This window comes from Papilio machaon, chromosome 8 (assembly GCF_912999745.1).
Source record: "Papilio machaon chromosome 8, ilPapMach1.1, whole genome shotgun sequence".
Lineage (NCBI taxonomy): Eukaryota > Metazoa > Arthropoda > Insecta > Lepidoptera > Papilionidae > Papilio > Papilio machaon.
Genome location: NC_059993.1, coordinates 2,699,268 through 2,714,496, shown reverse-complemented (window position 1 = coordinate 2,714,496; position 15,229 = coordinate 2,699,268). Strand labels below are relative to the sequence as shown.

Sequence of the window (15,229 nt, the reverse complement as noted above, 5' to 3'; positions counted from 1 at the left end):
TCTCCAACAACAAAAGTTAAAGATAGGAAACTTATCAATGAATTTAATTCATCATAAAATTATTAAATAAACTACATATCATTAAAATAATAGTAGGCACAACATAAATCAGAGGATAATAAATTTTATTATCATAGCAGTCAATAATATTGTGCAAGGCATAAAATTATTTAATTACATTAATAAATATAAAGAGCTATTGACTTACGATACTGGAGGTACGAATAACTTCGCGTAGTAATGGCGAAATTTATTTAGCATTGTCTTACGTCCGTGATAATCAATTTGTTGGAATGAGTTTTTTTTTTTAATTGAGACAGATTTTTTTTTAATTTTTTGGCACAAAAAATTCATTAAAAAATTAATTTCTTTGTCTATTATGTCTATTTATGGGTAAAAACGAAGAAAATAAAGACATAATTATTCTAACCTAATCCTTACTATCCTCACCAAAATTAAGTATGAATGAATAATTAAAAATGCTAATAGACCTTCACGCACATGAAGTCGCGGGCACAGCTAGTATTAAATACTTTGAATAAGTTAATTAATACCAATTTCGGTGATGATCTCATCACATTTATATTTAAATATATCAAAATAACCAAAAATAAAAACTATTTACATTCTAAAAGCGAATCCCTTTGTTTTCATTTCATGAATAACGACCAAATAACTCACCAAGTATGTGTATTAGCGAAGTTAGAAAAATATATTGAATGCCTTAAAATAACTTTGTAAATTTAAATCAGAGTATCAAAAGTACTAATTTTTATTAAGCACTATTGTGAAATAAGCTCTATCTAATATATAAAATTCTCGTCTAATATATAAAATTCTCGTGTCACAGTTTTCGTTGCCATACTCCTCCGAAACGGCTTGTCCGATTTTGATGAAATTTTTTGTGCTTATCCGGTATCTATGAGAATCGGTCAACATCTATTTTTCATAACCTCCTCCCCCCCCCCATTTAGTTTTTTTTTAACTGCGCGCGGACGGAGTCGCGGGCGACAGCTAGTAGAAAATAAAAAATAAACTAATTATTGTTTTTTCATTTAAAGACTTGCGTGTCAAATACGACTGTAGTTAATTTCTTTAACGAGTGGCTTATTCAAAAAAAAAAAAAAAACAGATTTTCGAACGTCAACGAATTTACGATTATTAAATAAATCAGAAAGACATTATAACGGTACTTTTTTTCTTCGAAAGAACCGAAATTACACGGCTTTGCTTTCACGACGATGACTTTAATACAATTTTTCTCACAAATCTGGTCTGTATTACGAATCGAATTACGAAATCAATAATGCAGTTCACACACGTTAGTTGACATAACAATTTTGACCTTACAAGCATAAATACAGACGAACTATTTCGTATGTGACTAAATTGTACAGAGTTATATTAACTCGGTTATGCCTTCGAGGTTAAAACCCTCATATCAACTAACGTGTGTGGCTTGCATAAGAGGGAAGAAATTACTGGAAGATTGATGGCTGGTGATCAGAGGTAGCAAAAAATATACGTTTCGAGTAACGGCTAGCGTTATTTCTGTGGCGATTGATTCAATGCTGAACGATGTGGACACGCGAGGTTATTTCGTATTGCAGATGCGTTTCTCCGACGCAAGTTTACTATCAGCCACTGTTTTATTGACTTCGATCGAAAGCAATTTATCGGCTCACTGGAAAATTTCTCAACGTTTACTTTTGATATTGGAAAGACCGAAGAGTTGTTTTACTATAGTTACTATTTACCAACAAACATTTCTCTTTTTTTCACTAAGAATTTTAAATGATTACAAAACAAACGCAATGAAATTTGAAACGCAGTTGAAATAGATATTTTAGAACGTCATAAAAGTCATGAAAGAAAGACGTGTAATTTCTTTACTCATTTAGTTGAGCTCTAATAATATTTCAAGTTTACCCCGCGGCGTGACCTTTTGACGAGGATGCTGCGACTCTGAGTAAATATGTTCTTACTGCGGTCATCTGTCATCGGCTTAAACAAGGGTCCCCGGGGACAAAAACGTATTACAGTCCCGCTCCCCGCGCATCTCTCCCAGCTCCTGAGTCGGTAGTAATTACGAGCTTTGTGTTATTTTTAGTTCCACTACATTATTGAGACGTAGATACATTGTCGTCTACCTTTTCATAAATTACCAATATGTTTTTCTTCAATTTAAACACCAAAAACTAACGGCTCTCACATTAAATTTACGTATTATTAAAAATAGTAATAACTAAACCTAATTAATATAGTTCAAAAATTGTTGGCATATATTCGTTCAAATAAGCTACTATAGTTTAAACTCGGTCGTGTTTATTCAAGGACAACATATAGTAGCACCGACCAAGGATAATAAAACTTCAAATGAATTACGATGTTTGTAAAGCTTATCTCAACAGCCTAAATGTAAACTCCAACTAATAATAAACCACTGATAAAATGCCCTCTAGACTCGTACAAACAAATTCTTTGATCACTTCTATTGCTGTGACGTAAATATAAATTGGGTCATGTATTCTAATGAATTATGAAGTTGAAAATTAATTAACACTTCCTCAATTTCATACGACCCATTAGTATACATCAAAGGAATTAATTTTGGAACCTGTTTTCGAAATAAACGCGAAATTAATTAATAGGTACAAATCTGAGTGAAGCTAGCGAAGAACGAAATTAGCAATACCTAATTCCTTTCTGTTACGTGACTCTTCTTAAATATGGAAAATTATTTCACTATCCTCTAAGTATGGAAAATTATTTTCTGACTGACATCACTCTAGCTGCTTCTCATCATGACTGCTTAGTAGACAACGAAAATAAGGCAATATAGATATTGAAGCTTCGCGACCTTTGTGTCATGACACAGAGGTAGAAAAACACTGAGATAAATTCTACCTATGGTCGTAATAACTGGTATTAAACTACAAGTAAATAGTACCCAGCCTAGGTAACTTTTACGGTTTGTTTTAAATAATAGAGCGCAAAAAGTTATATTTATTTCAATTATAGATATCGCAAATGTTCATAATTTTTTATGTCGAGTTAAAAGCTTTTTATCAAATGGATTTTATATGACTCTGTAAAGAGTCTTTGAGTATTTCCGACCTTTGGATGTCTTCCAAGACGTAAGGATTTATCTTGTACGCTTATATGGAATATAAAATAGAATAAGTATATCTTAGGTTTGTTAATCGCCAGTAGGCAAGGATTTGGAATTGTTGAGGGCAATGTCCGACAATGCCCTGACACAGTTTAAGGTCTATGAAGATTTGAAGATAAGCTTTAGATAAACGAATGTGGAATTAGTTTCAGTTGCGCTGGTAAAGTTTTTGAAGACAATTTGCTGCAAGTGAAATAAAATTAAAAAAGTCCAATTTGATTTATTCGCGTAGGTTTAAGAGATTACGATGCATCTTAAAATTTATTTTTTTGATTAATTCCTTTTTAATTAAAGATGTATCGTTGTGTATGAAAATTATAAATTCTCATTCATTCATTTTTTCAGTCGTACCCAAATCAAATTGCAGACACCAATGACATTTTAGAATTTGCTCAACTAAGAAGATGGTATCTATAACTGACGGTTTCTACTGTCCAAAAAATTTTACAGAAATATATCATTATCTCCGTTTCTTCGAAGAGAGTGAGAGGGATATCGATATGTTTTTGTTTGTCTGTTTCGGCAATCGAAACCCTCGGTAATGTAAATTTAAATGCAGCATCAAAGACATTCCATTCGTAACAACCAAGAATTTATATTGGATTATTTTATCCGATTAAGAATCAAACTCTTCATTTATTTTGTACATTTTTTATTTATAAAATATGTTTGCCAAATTTTAAATTAAACTTCATTGATGAGTTTAACGAGTGTATGTGGTTAGTTTATCGATTAAGGAAAACAAAGTATGACGACCTCGCGGTTATAAATGTCTTCTGAGTAATGTTTTACAACTTTATTGAACCTTGTAGATTACTTTTTCAGGCTTATTTGTGTATTTACGCTTTGCCTATAAATAATATTTTTTAGACAATAAAATATAGAAAATATAGTGAATAAATTATAGTCAAGTCCAGAATTTGTCGAGAACAGAGCGAAGTGGAAGTAACTGATTAGGGAAGCCGACCTCACCATGTGGGACACTCGTTTGCCCCTTTTTCTTATAAAAAAAAAATACCCGGTCTACTACTAGCGGCATTTATTTCAATGTAGGTACGGACCTTGAAGTCTTTTCGACGAACTTGAAAATTCAATTTCTAAAATACCGTAATATTTAGTGATTTTACAAATTTTATGTTACAAAGGTAAAGTGATGATGTGGGTGGATTATGAGAAAGAGGATATGCGTAAGAAATAAGTGAATTAAGATCAATAGTAATAATAGTACATACTGTGTATAACCTCCGTAAGGAAAAGGGCAAGAAGATTATGAATTATTCTGCTCTACAATAAAATATGGCGATTATTTTGTTCATTTCTTAAGATTAGAAAATCTTCTGTAATCTATTTTTTCTGAGCTGATCACGGGAATAAATATTTGTTGACTCTAATTAATTTGTAAAACAGAATTTTATTAGAAGGGTTTCGAGAAATTTTGTTCTCTATATTTTAGTTTTAGGATAAAAAAATACGTGTGATTTATTTATATCAAGCAATTTTATTGACAATATTTTTATAAGTTCGTAGTTAATTAAAAAAAAAAACAGTTATTTAATTACATACATGATGAAAAAAGTATAGATAGGTGTTGATGAATAAGGGTTTGGAATTAATTATTCTTGTACCGAGTATCCGAGTTATTGAAAATACTCGTACAAATCGGATTAGACAGATTTGAATTTGACAGAACTTTGTTTCGGAAACGTCCCTCACTTTATGCTGAATGGATTTATTTTAAACTTAATTAAGGCTATTCCCTCGTTTAGTGACGATTCAAATTATATTTGAAAGGATTCCGAAATCCTACTGAGCGTAATTTGATCTGCGTTTAGATTTTAGAATCATTTATTTGTTTAATAGGATGATTTTAATATTATATCAGCTTACATTTGAATTTATATAACAACTTCTTGTTTTACTGATTGCAATTTTAAAACATGCATACGATTTTAAAGATTAAAAATTAAAAATATTTTTTGTTAATCAAACGTAAGTATATTTCTACATTTTGTTTAATAACATCAGCTTGTATATTTAAAGAGATATTTATTTGAGAGGGTGGTACTAATTATTACTACGTTTTCGGTTGTTATGAATTCATATAAGCTAATTTTCAAAGCGACCGCACAGCACCGCATGGACTTTGCGCTCGTCATATTTAGTATGAAAGATAATGGTGTCATGCGTCATGGAGTCAAGATATCACATAGCGAGAATTAATATCTTTAATACCCATGAGAAATTTTGGACGAAACAGCTGATGCTAAATGAAAATGTGTCTTAAATAAGTGCAAAAAAGGTCGAGTATACTAAAATCAAAATTTCAATTATCTTTTAATTTACGTTGGATGTCTTTACGAAGCTTGAAATTAACCTTGTGGTATTAAAGTTTGTCTTTATAAAGTCAAGACTTTGTTTTAAAAGTTTAATTATTTTGTTATGATGTTTAAAAATGACCTTACCTGAGGTTTAATTACTTCTATGGAAGTCATGATTGCGCTAGTGGAAATAGCAGACATGCCTCGTAGATATATGTAGTACCTGCACACTACCAGAGTTGCGAGGCTGGTCGCGTAAGTGGAAATGTCGTTTAAATGTTATTATTGTAGTATCTGTATTCATAAACAAGTGAATGATTTGTTATCTGTGCATTTTTATGTTTATTCAGAGGGTACATTAAAATATCAGTCTTGCTCAACATGGAGTTTTATTACATGGTGACAGCGGTGTTAAATTACGATTTTATTAGAAAAGTGTAGTTTTGCGCTAAAATGGAGCACGCTAGACCTCCAGCAGAATTAATTTTACAAGGTGGGCCGGCGGCGCGCGCAGACGCCTGGCGAAAGTGGTATAAACAGTTTCAAGTCTTTTTGAAAGCGTCGGGAGTACACAAAAGTACAAAAGATGTACAAAGCAGTCTGTTAGTGAATTTAATAGGCCCGGAAGGTTACGATGTGTATACTACGTTTAAATTTACGAAAGATGAGGACGCCGAGGATATCGAGATTTTGGTGAAAAAATTTAATGAACACTTTGGATCGAAGCAAAATACGACGATCACCAGATTTAAATTTTTTACGCGATCTCAAAACCGAGGGGAGTCCATAGACGAATATGTCACTGCACTTAAATTGTTGAGTCAGTCCTGTGAGTTCGAACATTTAGAAGACGGCTTGATACGCGACAGAATAGTTTGTGGAGTAGCGGATGGCGTCGTGAGGGAAAGATTACTCAGGACCGAGGATCTTACGCTGGCTAAGGCAGTAAAAATATGTCAGGCAAATGAAATGTCTAACGAGGAGACTCAGCAGATAGAAGAAACAAAAGGCGGATCGGCGGAGCCGGAGCCGGGAGCGTCGGGCCTCGCGGTGGACGCCGTGGCGGGCGCGTGGGGCAACGGGCGGCGCGGGCGCGGTCGCGGCGGCCAACAGCGCCCCCTGCCGGCGGCGCGTCGGCGCTCCGAAGTTTCGCCGCGAGTTAAATGTCTTTGTTGCGCTAATTACAATTGCAATAGCGATATTACCTGCCCAGCTAAAAAAGCTATTTGTTTTTTATGCAATCAAATAGGACATTTTAAAAAGTGTTGTCGGCAAAAGTTTTATAAAAAAGTAATGCAATTAAACGAAAGTTACGAAAGTGATAGTGATAAGGATCTTTATCATGTTTCGACTCTTCGTGAAAAGTGTAAGGACAACAAGTATGGCGGCAAATGGTATGAATATTTAATTTTAAATTGTAATGGAAATCGCGAGTTATTTAAGTTAGATACGGGTTCAGATCTAAATGTTATTTCTATAGATACGTTTAAAAGACTAGGATGCGACTTTGCTATTTTATATTCAGATAACACAAGAGCGCAGTCATTTTGTGGTAATTACTTAACTGTTGTCGGAGCATGTGATTTGTCATGGACATACAAAAGTCGTACATATAATTTGCATTTCATTGTTACTAAACATAATTGTCAAAGTGTACTCGGTAAAAATGCTTGTGAAGAATTAGGTATGATAAGGCGTATCCATACTATTGACATTACATCTTACGACGATTTGTTCAAGGGGTTGGGCAAGTTACCGGGTAAATATAAAATTGTAATCGATGAGAGTGTACAACCGTCGATATGTCCTGTTAGAAAAATACCTATAGGTGTTAGACAAAAGTTGTTAGTCGAATTGAATCGCATGACGGAGTTAGGCGTGATACGAAAAGTTTCTCATCCGACGGAGTGGGTTAACGCGATAGTGGTGGCCGCCAAGAAGGACGGCGGCATTCGCGTGTGTCTTGATCCGCGTCCGCTCAACAAAGCCGTGCGCCGCGCACACTATCCGTTGCCCACGCTCGCGGAGATAGCTTGCAGGCTGCAAGGGGCCACCGTTTTCAGCAAGCTCGACGCGCGCTCGGGTTTCTGGATGTGTGAGATCGATGATGCGAGCGCCGATTTATGTACCTTCGGGACGCCTTTCGGGCGTTACCAGTTCTTGCGCTTACCGTACGGAATTAATTGTGCACCGGAAGTTTTTCATTCAAAAATTCGACAGATTCTAGAGGATTTAGAAGGCGTTGACTCGTTCGTAGACGATATTGTCGTTTGGGGCGTAAATATCGAAGAACACGATAGGCGCTTAAAGGCCCTTCTCGATAGGGCCAGAGAAGTAGGTATTAAATTTAATCGTAAAAAATGTGAATTCGCCGTAAAACAAATTAATTATCTAGGTCATACTTTCAGCGCTAGCGGCATGCAAATAGATAAGAGTAAATTAAGGGCTATTACGGATATGCCACCACCTAAAGATAGGCCGTCTTTGGAACGTTTTTTGGGCATGGTTAATTATTTATCGAAATATATACCGAATTATTCCGAGGAAGTTTATCCGTTGAGATGTTTGTTAAAAAAGGATAGCGTGTGGTGCTGGGACAGGGTACAGGAGGCGGCGGTGACGCGCGTCAAGCGGCTGCTGAGCGGCGCGCCCGTGTTGGCGTTGTACGAGACGCGCGCGCCAGTACTGGTGTCAGAAGTGGTGCTGCAGCGAGGTCGTCCCGTCGAGTTTGCCTCCATGACGCTTAACGATACGCAATGTCGCTATGCGCAGATTGAAAAGGAATTACTGGCTATCGTTTTTGCGTTGGAGCGGTTCCATCAATATGTTTTCGGTAGGTCGGACGTTACGGTGGAGACAGACCACAAACCATTAGAATCCTTGTTTAAGAAATCTTTGGACTCGGTGCCGGCTCGCCTCCAACGCATGATGTTGAGGGCACAAGCTTATAATTTTAAAGTTGTATACAAGCCCGGAAAGTATATGTATATTGCGGATACACTGTCGAGAGCGCCGCTAGGAGAAATATTGTCGGATAACATTAGTAACGAAGTCGAGGAGCAGACCTGTTTTTTGTTAGAAAATGTCAGATTCAGTAGTGAAAAAACAAAACTTGTTAAGGAATTTACAGCCAAAGATGAAGAGTGTCAACTTTTAATACTCGCACATCCTGCTGCAGCTCTCGTTGAACAAATGTGGCTCGGTTTTAACTCCGCAGGCGTAAGTTTAGCTATTGGTACAGCCTACCGACCTCCATGGCTCAATATTGACAATTTTCTGGACGCTCTAACGGAATCAGTTGTTACTTTTTCAAACTTTGACTATACTATTCTCTTGGGTGACTTTAATGTTAATTTGCAAAATCTTCACGATAGTAACACAAAAAAGCTACTTGACTTCTTTAACTTTTTGAGCTTGAAACAGTACATAGATAAACCGACACATTTTACTGATCATAGTGAAACTTTAATCGATATTGTCTGTTCAAATATGCATGTCCACGATATTACTATAGACCTAATAAAAGACCTTAGTAGTCATGCATTTATTAAAGGGTTCGTAGACGTTAAAAAAGTCAAACCATCACCGCAAATTAAAACGTTCAGGCCACTTAAGGATATTGATGGAGGTAACTTTAGTCTGGACCTAAATTCCATCAGGTGGGACATTGTTCTTAGTGATAATGTAAACGACATGGTCACTGCATTCAATACACTTGTAAATTACTTATTCGATCGGCATGCACCTGTCAGAACCTGTCGTTTAAAGCCAAACTTTCATCCTTGGCTAACCTATACCGTAAAGGAAATGATGAAACTCCGAGACAAAGCTTATATTAAATATCGTCGCACCAACCTAGATATACACAAACAACATTATAAAGAGATGAAACAGGTTGTTAAATCCGCAATTCATAAAGAAAAATGTGGATATTTTCAACATCATGTGAACAATAATTTAAACGACCCACGCAAACTATGGAAAAATTTGTATAGGACGTACAAAACAAGTACGGATTATGATCTCCCACACCATCTTTGCGATCCCGATTTAATAAATGAACAGTTCCTTGACGTTCCCGGCAAATGTATTGCAGATTTATCACATATTTTACATTTTACTTGTAATCGCTTCAGTTCCAACGTTTTTAAGTTTAAATCAATATCCGAAGAAGATGTCATTAGTGTTATTAGAACAATAAAATCAAATTCTATAGGTGTTGATGGCATATCCCTAGACATGATACTGCTGACGTTACCGCAGACATTAAGTGTTATTACATATATAATAAACAAATCCCTACAGACAAGCACATTTCCCGACATCTGGAAAATTGCAATAATTAAGCCGATCCCTAAAAAACCTCATCCCACGGTTATAAAAGATCTGCGGCCGATAAGTATCTTGCCTTTTTTATCAAAAATCCTGGAGAAGATAGTGTGCATACAAATAATAAAATACCTAGAATCTAACGATATTTTGCCAGGATTACAATCGGGATTTAGACAAGCTCGGAGTACAGCAACAGCTTTACTGAATGTTGTGGATGACGTTCTGGCTGCGCAGGACATGGGTAAGGGGACCATCCTTACCTTGCTTGATTATTCCCGTGCATTTGATAGTATTAATATTACTTTACTTTTATCTAAGCTTGCTTACTACGGGTTTGATAGTTCAGTCGTCAGATGGTTTGCCAGCTACCTATCTAAGCGGTCTCAGTTTGTCAAGATAACTCTGGCTGACGGTAATAACCTAGAATCGACTCTAAAATCTGTTAACCGGGGTGTCCCGCAAGGCTCTATACTTGGTCCTATCCTGTTTATAATATACACCGCCGATTTAATTACTAACATAAAATTTTGTAAGTATCATTTGTACGCGGATGATCTTCAACTATACATCTCATTCAAACCGACCGAAAGTCACTCAGCTATATCTCAACTTAATGATGATCTCAACAGCGTAGTTCAATGGTCGGAAGCAAATTGTTTAGTTTTAAACCCGGAGAAGTCTAAATTTTTAGTACTAGGAACGAAATCTCAAATAACTAAAATTGTATCTAGTGGTCCCTCCATATTTGTTCGTGGTAAAAACATTGAGCGGGTAACACAAGCACGCAATCTTGGTTTATTGTTAGATGGGGACCTTCGTTTCCAAGATCACATCTCTAACACCGTACGGAATTGTTTTTTTAGATTAAAGACTTTGTATCACATTCGCAACTATTTAAGCGTAAAACTGCGTATTCGGGTGTGTGATGCATTAGTGCTATCAAAATTACACTACGGTGATGCAGTCTACGGGGAGTGCCTACTAATTCGCACTCAAAAACTCATTCAACGAGTTCAGAATGCCTGTGCACGATTCTGTTTTCAGATTCCTCGAAGATCACACGTAACACCTTACCTGAATAACGCTAACTGGCTTAAAATGAAAGCAGCTCGACAACTTCACTTTGCCACACTTCTCTTCGGTATTATTAGATCACGTAAACCCCTATATTTGTTCGACAAACTTCAGTTCTCCAAACGGCATGAGAGAACCATTTGTGAACGTCTACTCTGTCCTAAGCACCATTCGGCAGCATTCCGAGGCAGTTTTTGTTACAACGCTGCAAAATGTTGGAACAACATACCACCTCCTCTGAGGTGTTTTAAATCTAAATTTACCTTTAAAAAAAGATATAAAAACCTTCTAATTGATAATCAAAAAACCTAGATATTGCTGTGTCAAATTGTTTCGGCATCTCGGAGTTGCCTGTATATTAGTAGTTTTTATACCTTTGTTTGATTTGTGTTGTTTTTTTTCTTTTATTACTATTTTTTTATTATTTTATATAACGATCATAATTGTTGATTTTTTTTTTGTTCTCTTTTAGGTCTGTTTGTTACATTTGTTAGTTGTAATTTTTGTCATAAGTTTAAGTCTCACGGTTGACTGAGCATTTATTCTAAATATTTATTTATAGTTTTTCTTTTATATTGTTTACTGTACTCATTTTTTAGGGTTCATTGAAAATCGGCGCTGCGGTACCCGCCGCAGCACATGTCGAATGAACACCTTTTCTTCTGAATAAATGTATTTCTTTCTTTCTTTCTTTCTTTCTAATATCGTATATAGGTAACGGTTGGCCAGACAATAAATACGAAGTCGATGAACGTGTTCGCGCGCAGTGGTCCTACAGGGAATTATTTGAATACGTCGATGGCATAATTTTTAAGGACAATCTTGTGTATATACCGCGCGGTCTGCGTAAGGAGATGATAGAACGCGTTCACGACGGGCACATGGGCATAGACCGTTGCAAGCGGCACGCGCGCGAAGTCATGTTCTGGCCGGGCATGTCGCGCGATGTCGAGCAGCGCGTGCGGCGCTGCGCAGCGTGTACAGAGCGCGCTCCGCGCCCCCCGCGTGAACCCCTCTTGTTTCATCACATACCTGATATACCCTGGGTCAAGGTAGGTTCAGATATTTTTCAAATAGGAAAAAACTATTATCTTATATTAGTGGATTACTTTTCGAATTTTGTTGAGGTAGTTATGTTAACGAATATTTGTAGCAGATCAGTTATCGGCGCTTTAAAGGAGCAATTTGCTCGACACGGCATTCCGGCCCATCTGGTGACAGACAACGGGCCCGCTTACGCGTCGAAAGAGTTCGCATCGTTTTGTAGGACGTGGGGTTTTGATCATATCACGACGTCGCCCCATTATCCGCAGTCGAATGGACGGAGTGAGAGAACTGTTAGAACCGTAAAAGAAATGTTAAAGAAATCGTATTTGTCGGGCACTGATTTTTATCTAGGATTATTAAATTTTCGAGCGACACCGCGTGACGGCATCGCTTCACCTTCGGAGTTATTGATGGGTCGTAGGATAAATACTCGGCTTCCCATTCATCTGAGCAAACTTAAACCTTCTCGAGACAATAGCGAAGATTATAAAAACATTCGAGAAAAACAATTTAAGTGTAAAACTAGATACGACTGGCACACGAGGGCGCTCCCGGAGCTGCAGGCCGGGCAGGAGGTGATCATCGCGGACGGAGTGAGTCGGCGCAGGCGCGGCCGTGTGCAGGCGCGCGCTGCGCAACCACGATCTTATTTTGTTAGTGATGCCGCGGGCAGATGTTGCAGACGTAATAGGCGGCATTTGATTAATATTGGTCAGCAGGGCAGTGCCTATGGCGCTACTGAACCCACTGAGAGCGGCTGCATCCCGGGAACGTCTAGCGCAGACTCGGCATTACAACGCGACCTAGGTAACGAGGCCACCACAATCGCAACGTCTTCACTCTTACCCAATAATAATGCGAAAAAAATTGATGTTAGGCAGGCGGCTATTTCAGCGAAAAATAAGTTTAAAAATTTGTTTCCGTAATTGAAGTTTAAAATACTTATTTAGTTTTACATTAAGCTAAATGTTAATAGTTTATTTTTTTTTCTCTGTTATTATTAAGGTTAAAAAAAAAAAAGTATTTACTTTATGTTAAGTTTAAGTTTTGCTGTTCTAATTAGTTTGTAAGATTTTTGCATAGTGTTTTGGTTAAAAAAAAAAAAAAAAAAGAAGAAGGAGGATGATGTAGTATCTGTATTCATAAACAAGTGAATGATTTGTTATCTGTGCATTTTTATGTTTATTCAGAGGGTACATTAAAATATCAGTCTTGCTCAACATGGAGTTTTATTACAATTATCACTCCATTTCTTTGGTTCTTAGCTTGGGTTTAACTCACGACGGCGAAGGACAGTGCCAGTCAGATTCGGAGAGGGGTTCAGTGATGGCCCCCACAGTCCTCGCCACGATGCATCACTTTTCATGGTCCTCGTGCTCCAAGGAACAGTTTCATGAGAAGTCAAAGTAAGTATTACAATATTCTAGACTCTAGTGGGTATCTAATGTTAGGGGAAAAAGTGTCCTATATCAGCGAAATTAAGGTATTGTTTACTACAAGTAGCAATTGAACCACGGTTAGGACAAATAAGTTCTAGAAATAGATAATGAACTACTTCAAAATCTATCTTATATAATTAAAGTCCAAACATATCTCCATTAAACATTTACAATTACTTCGGATATGTTTAGATAGTAAAAATTAATGTTTGGTCCAGGAAATGGTGGTGCTTACATGAGCGAAGTCAAGACGAAGGTGTGGAACTCGGAGGTGCCAAAGAACTTGCCAACTTTCACTTCACAATGGACGAGCAGTGCCGGACTGAATTCGGTGAAGGGTAAGTAATCAATAGGCAACCTGTCCAGGCTTGGCTGGGGTAAATAGACAGTTAAAAAAACACATAAAATATAAACATAACACAACGTATTTCTTGTTAAAAGGTGAACTTAAAAACCATAAAAATTGTGGAAGACATTTTAAACTACATAAAATAGTACTCCATATTTCTCAAAGACTTCAAATGTATTCAAGGAATAGGTACAAAGTGTTCATTTTGATTTGTATAGCCAAACATTTAGTGACGTAATAAATAAAACATTAAACTTTGTACATAATTCTAGGATGCGATTTCTAAAATTAGTGCTTCATGCATTTCTCCTGCACAGCGGGCAATGCTTATCATAAATATTGATACGTTGTTTCCTGCTGATGTTATGAAATGAGGTTATTTCCAATTATTTATCATTTTAGCTAGAATTTAGTTCGATTTTGTCTGTTGAAAACGATGATTTTTAAGACAGAAGTTCGAGTAATGTATTTTTTTATCCATAAATGAATCGAAAGATCAATCTGTATCTAGCTAAGTATTTTCAGGTCACTTCCAAATGGATTTACATTAGAACTAACCATAAAACCGACATTATTAATCACATTTTAATCATCGATTAATAACGCGTATTTAATATGTAAAATTTTACAAATTTGTCAGTACCAGAATAAGGGTAAACACACTAGTAATTGGCTGGCTACAACATGTCGACTTGTCCGTCTCAATAAGAGTTGCCAAATACAGGGCTTGTTGCGAAGCGACAGCTGGAGCAGAGATTTCTCCGATAATCCATTTACGTATAATGAAATTCGCGGGCACTCGTCAGCCGAGCGAATACTTCTATTATTGCTAGAGAAAAAAATTATTTTTCACATAAATCCTCACAATGGCAATACCGATATTAAAAGTAAATCCAATGAGTGATATGTGATAAAAGGAGGAAGCCTAGATTAAACATAATATATGATTGCACGAATCAACAATACTTTTAACTAAACTACAAAATTTAGAATTGATCAAATATCTTAATAGTGTCTGTTACGAGGGTGAATCAAAAAATTCTTGGAATCAATATTAAAAAATGCAAAGATTTAAATAATAATATTTTATTTTTCTACATAATCTCCCTCCAATGCAATGCATTTAGAATAACGCGTTTCTAACTTCCTTATTCCTTGTGAAAAAAAATTATTTTCTTGACTCTCGAAAAAGTCCTCTACGGCAGCTATAACCGCGTCATTATCGTGAAATTTTGTTCCACGAATTTCCTCTTTTAATTTTGGAAATAAGTGAAAATCACTTGGGGCTAAGTCCGGAGAATATGGTGGGTGGTCAAGGAGATTGAAGCCAGCACAGCGGATTGCGTTGAGCGCAACTTCCGATCGATGAGCAGGAGCGTTATCTTGAAGGAACAACACGCCCAACGACAGTTTTCCACGACGTTTTTCTTTAATCGCTTCACGCACTTTCGGGATTAAATTTGCATAATAGGGTCCAGTAATCGTCTGGCCTTTTGGC

The 15,229-nt window shown here is 36.5% G+C and overlaps 1 protein-coding gene across 1 annotated transcript in view; it reads left to right on the top strand.

Moving 5' to 3' along the window:
• The window catches only part of LOC106720586 (A disintegrin and metalloproteinase with thrombospondin motifs 3), a 34,103-nt gene that overhangs the window by 2,800 nt on the left and 16,074 nt on the right, over nt 1-15,229 (top strand). The window contains exons 5-6 of the mRNA XM_045679124.1: nt 13,209-13,349; nt 13,601-13,720. Coding sequence (XP_045535080.1) covers nt 13,209-13,349; nt 13,601-13,720 — 261 coding nt within the window. The remainder of the gene's footprint in view (nt 1-13,208; nt 13,350-13,600; nt 13,721-15,229) is intronic.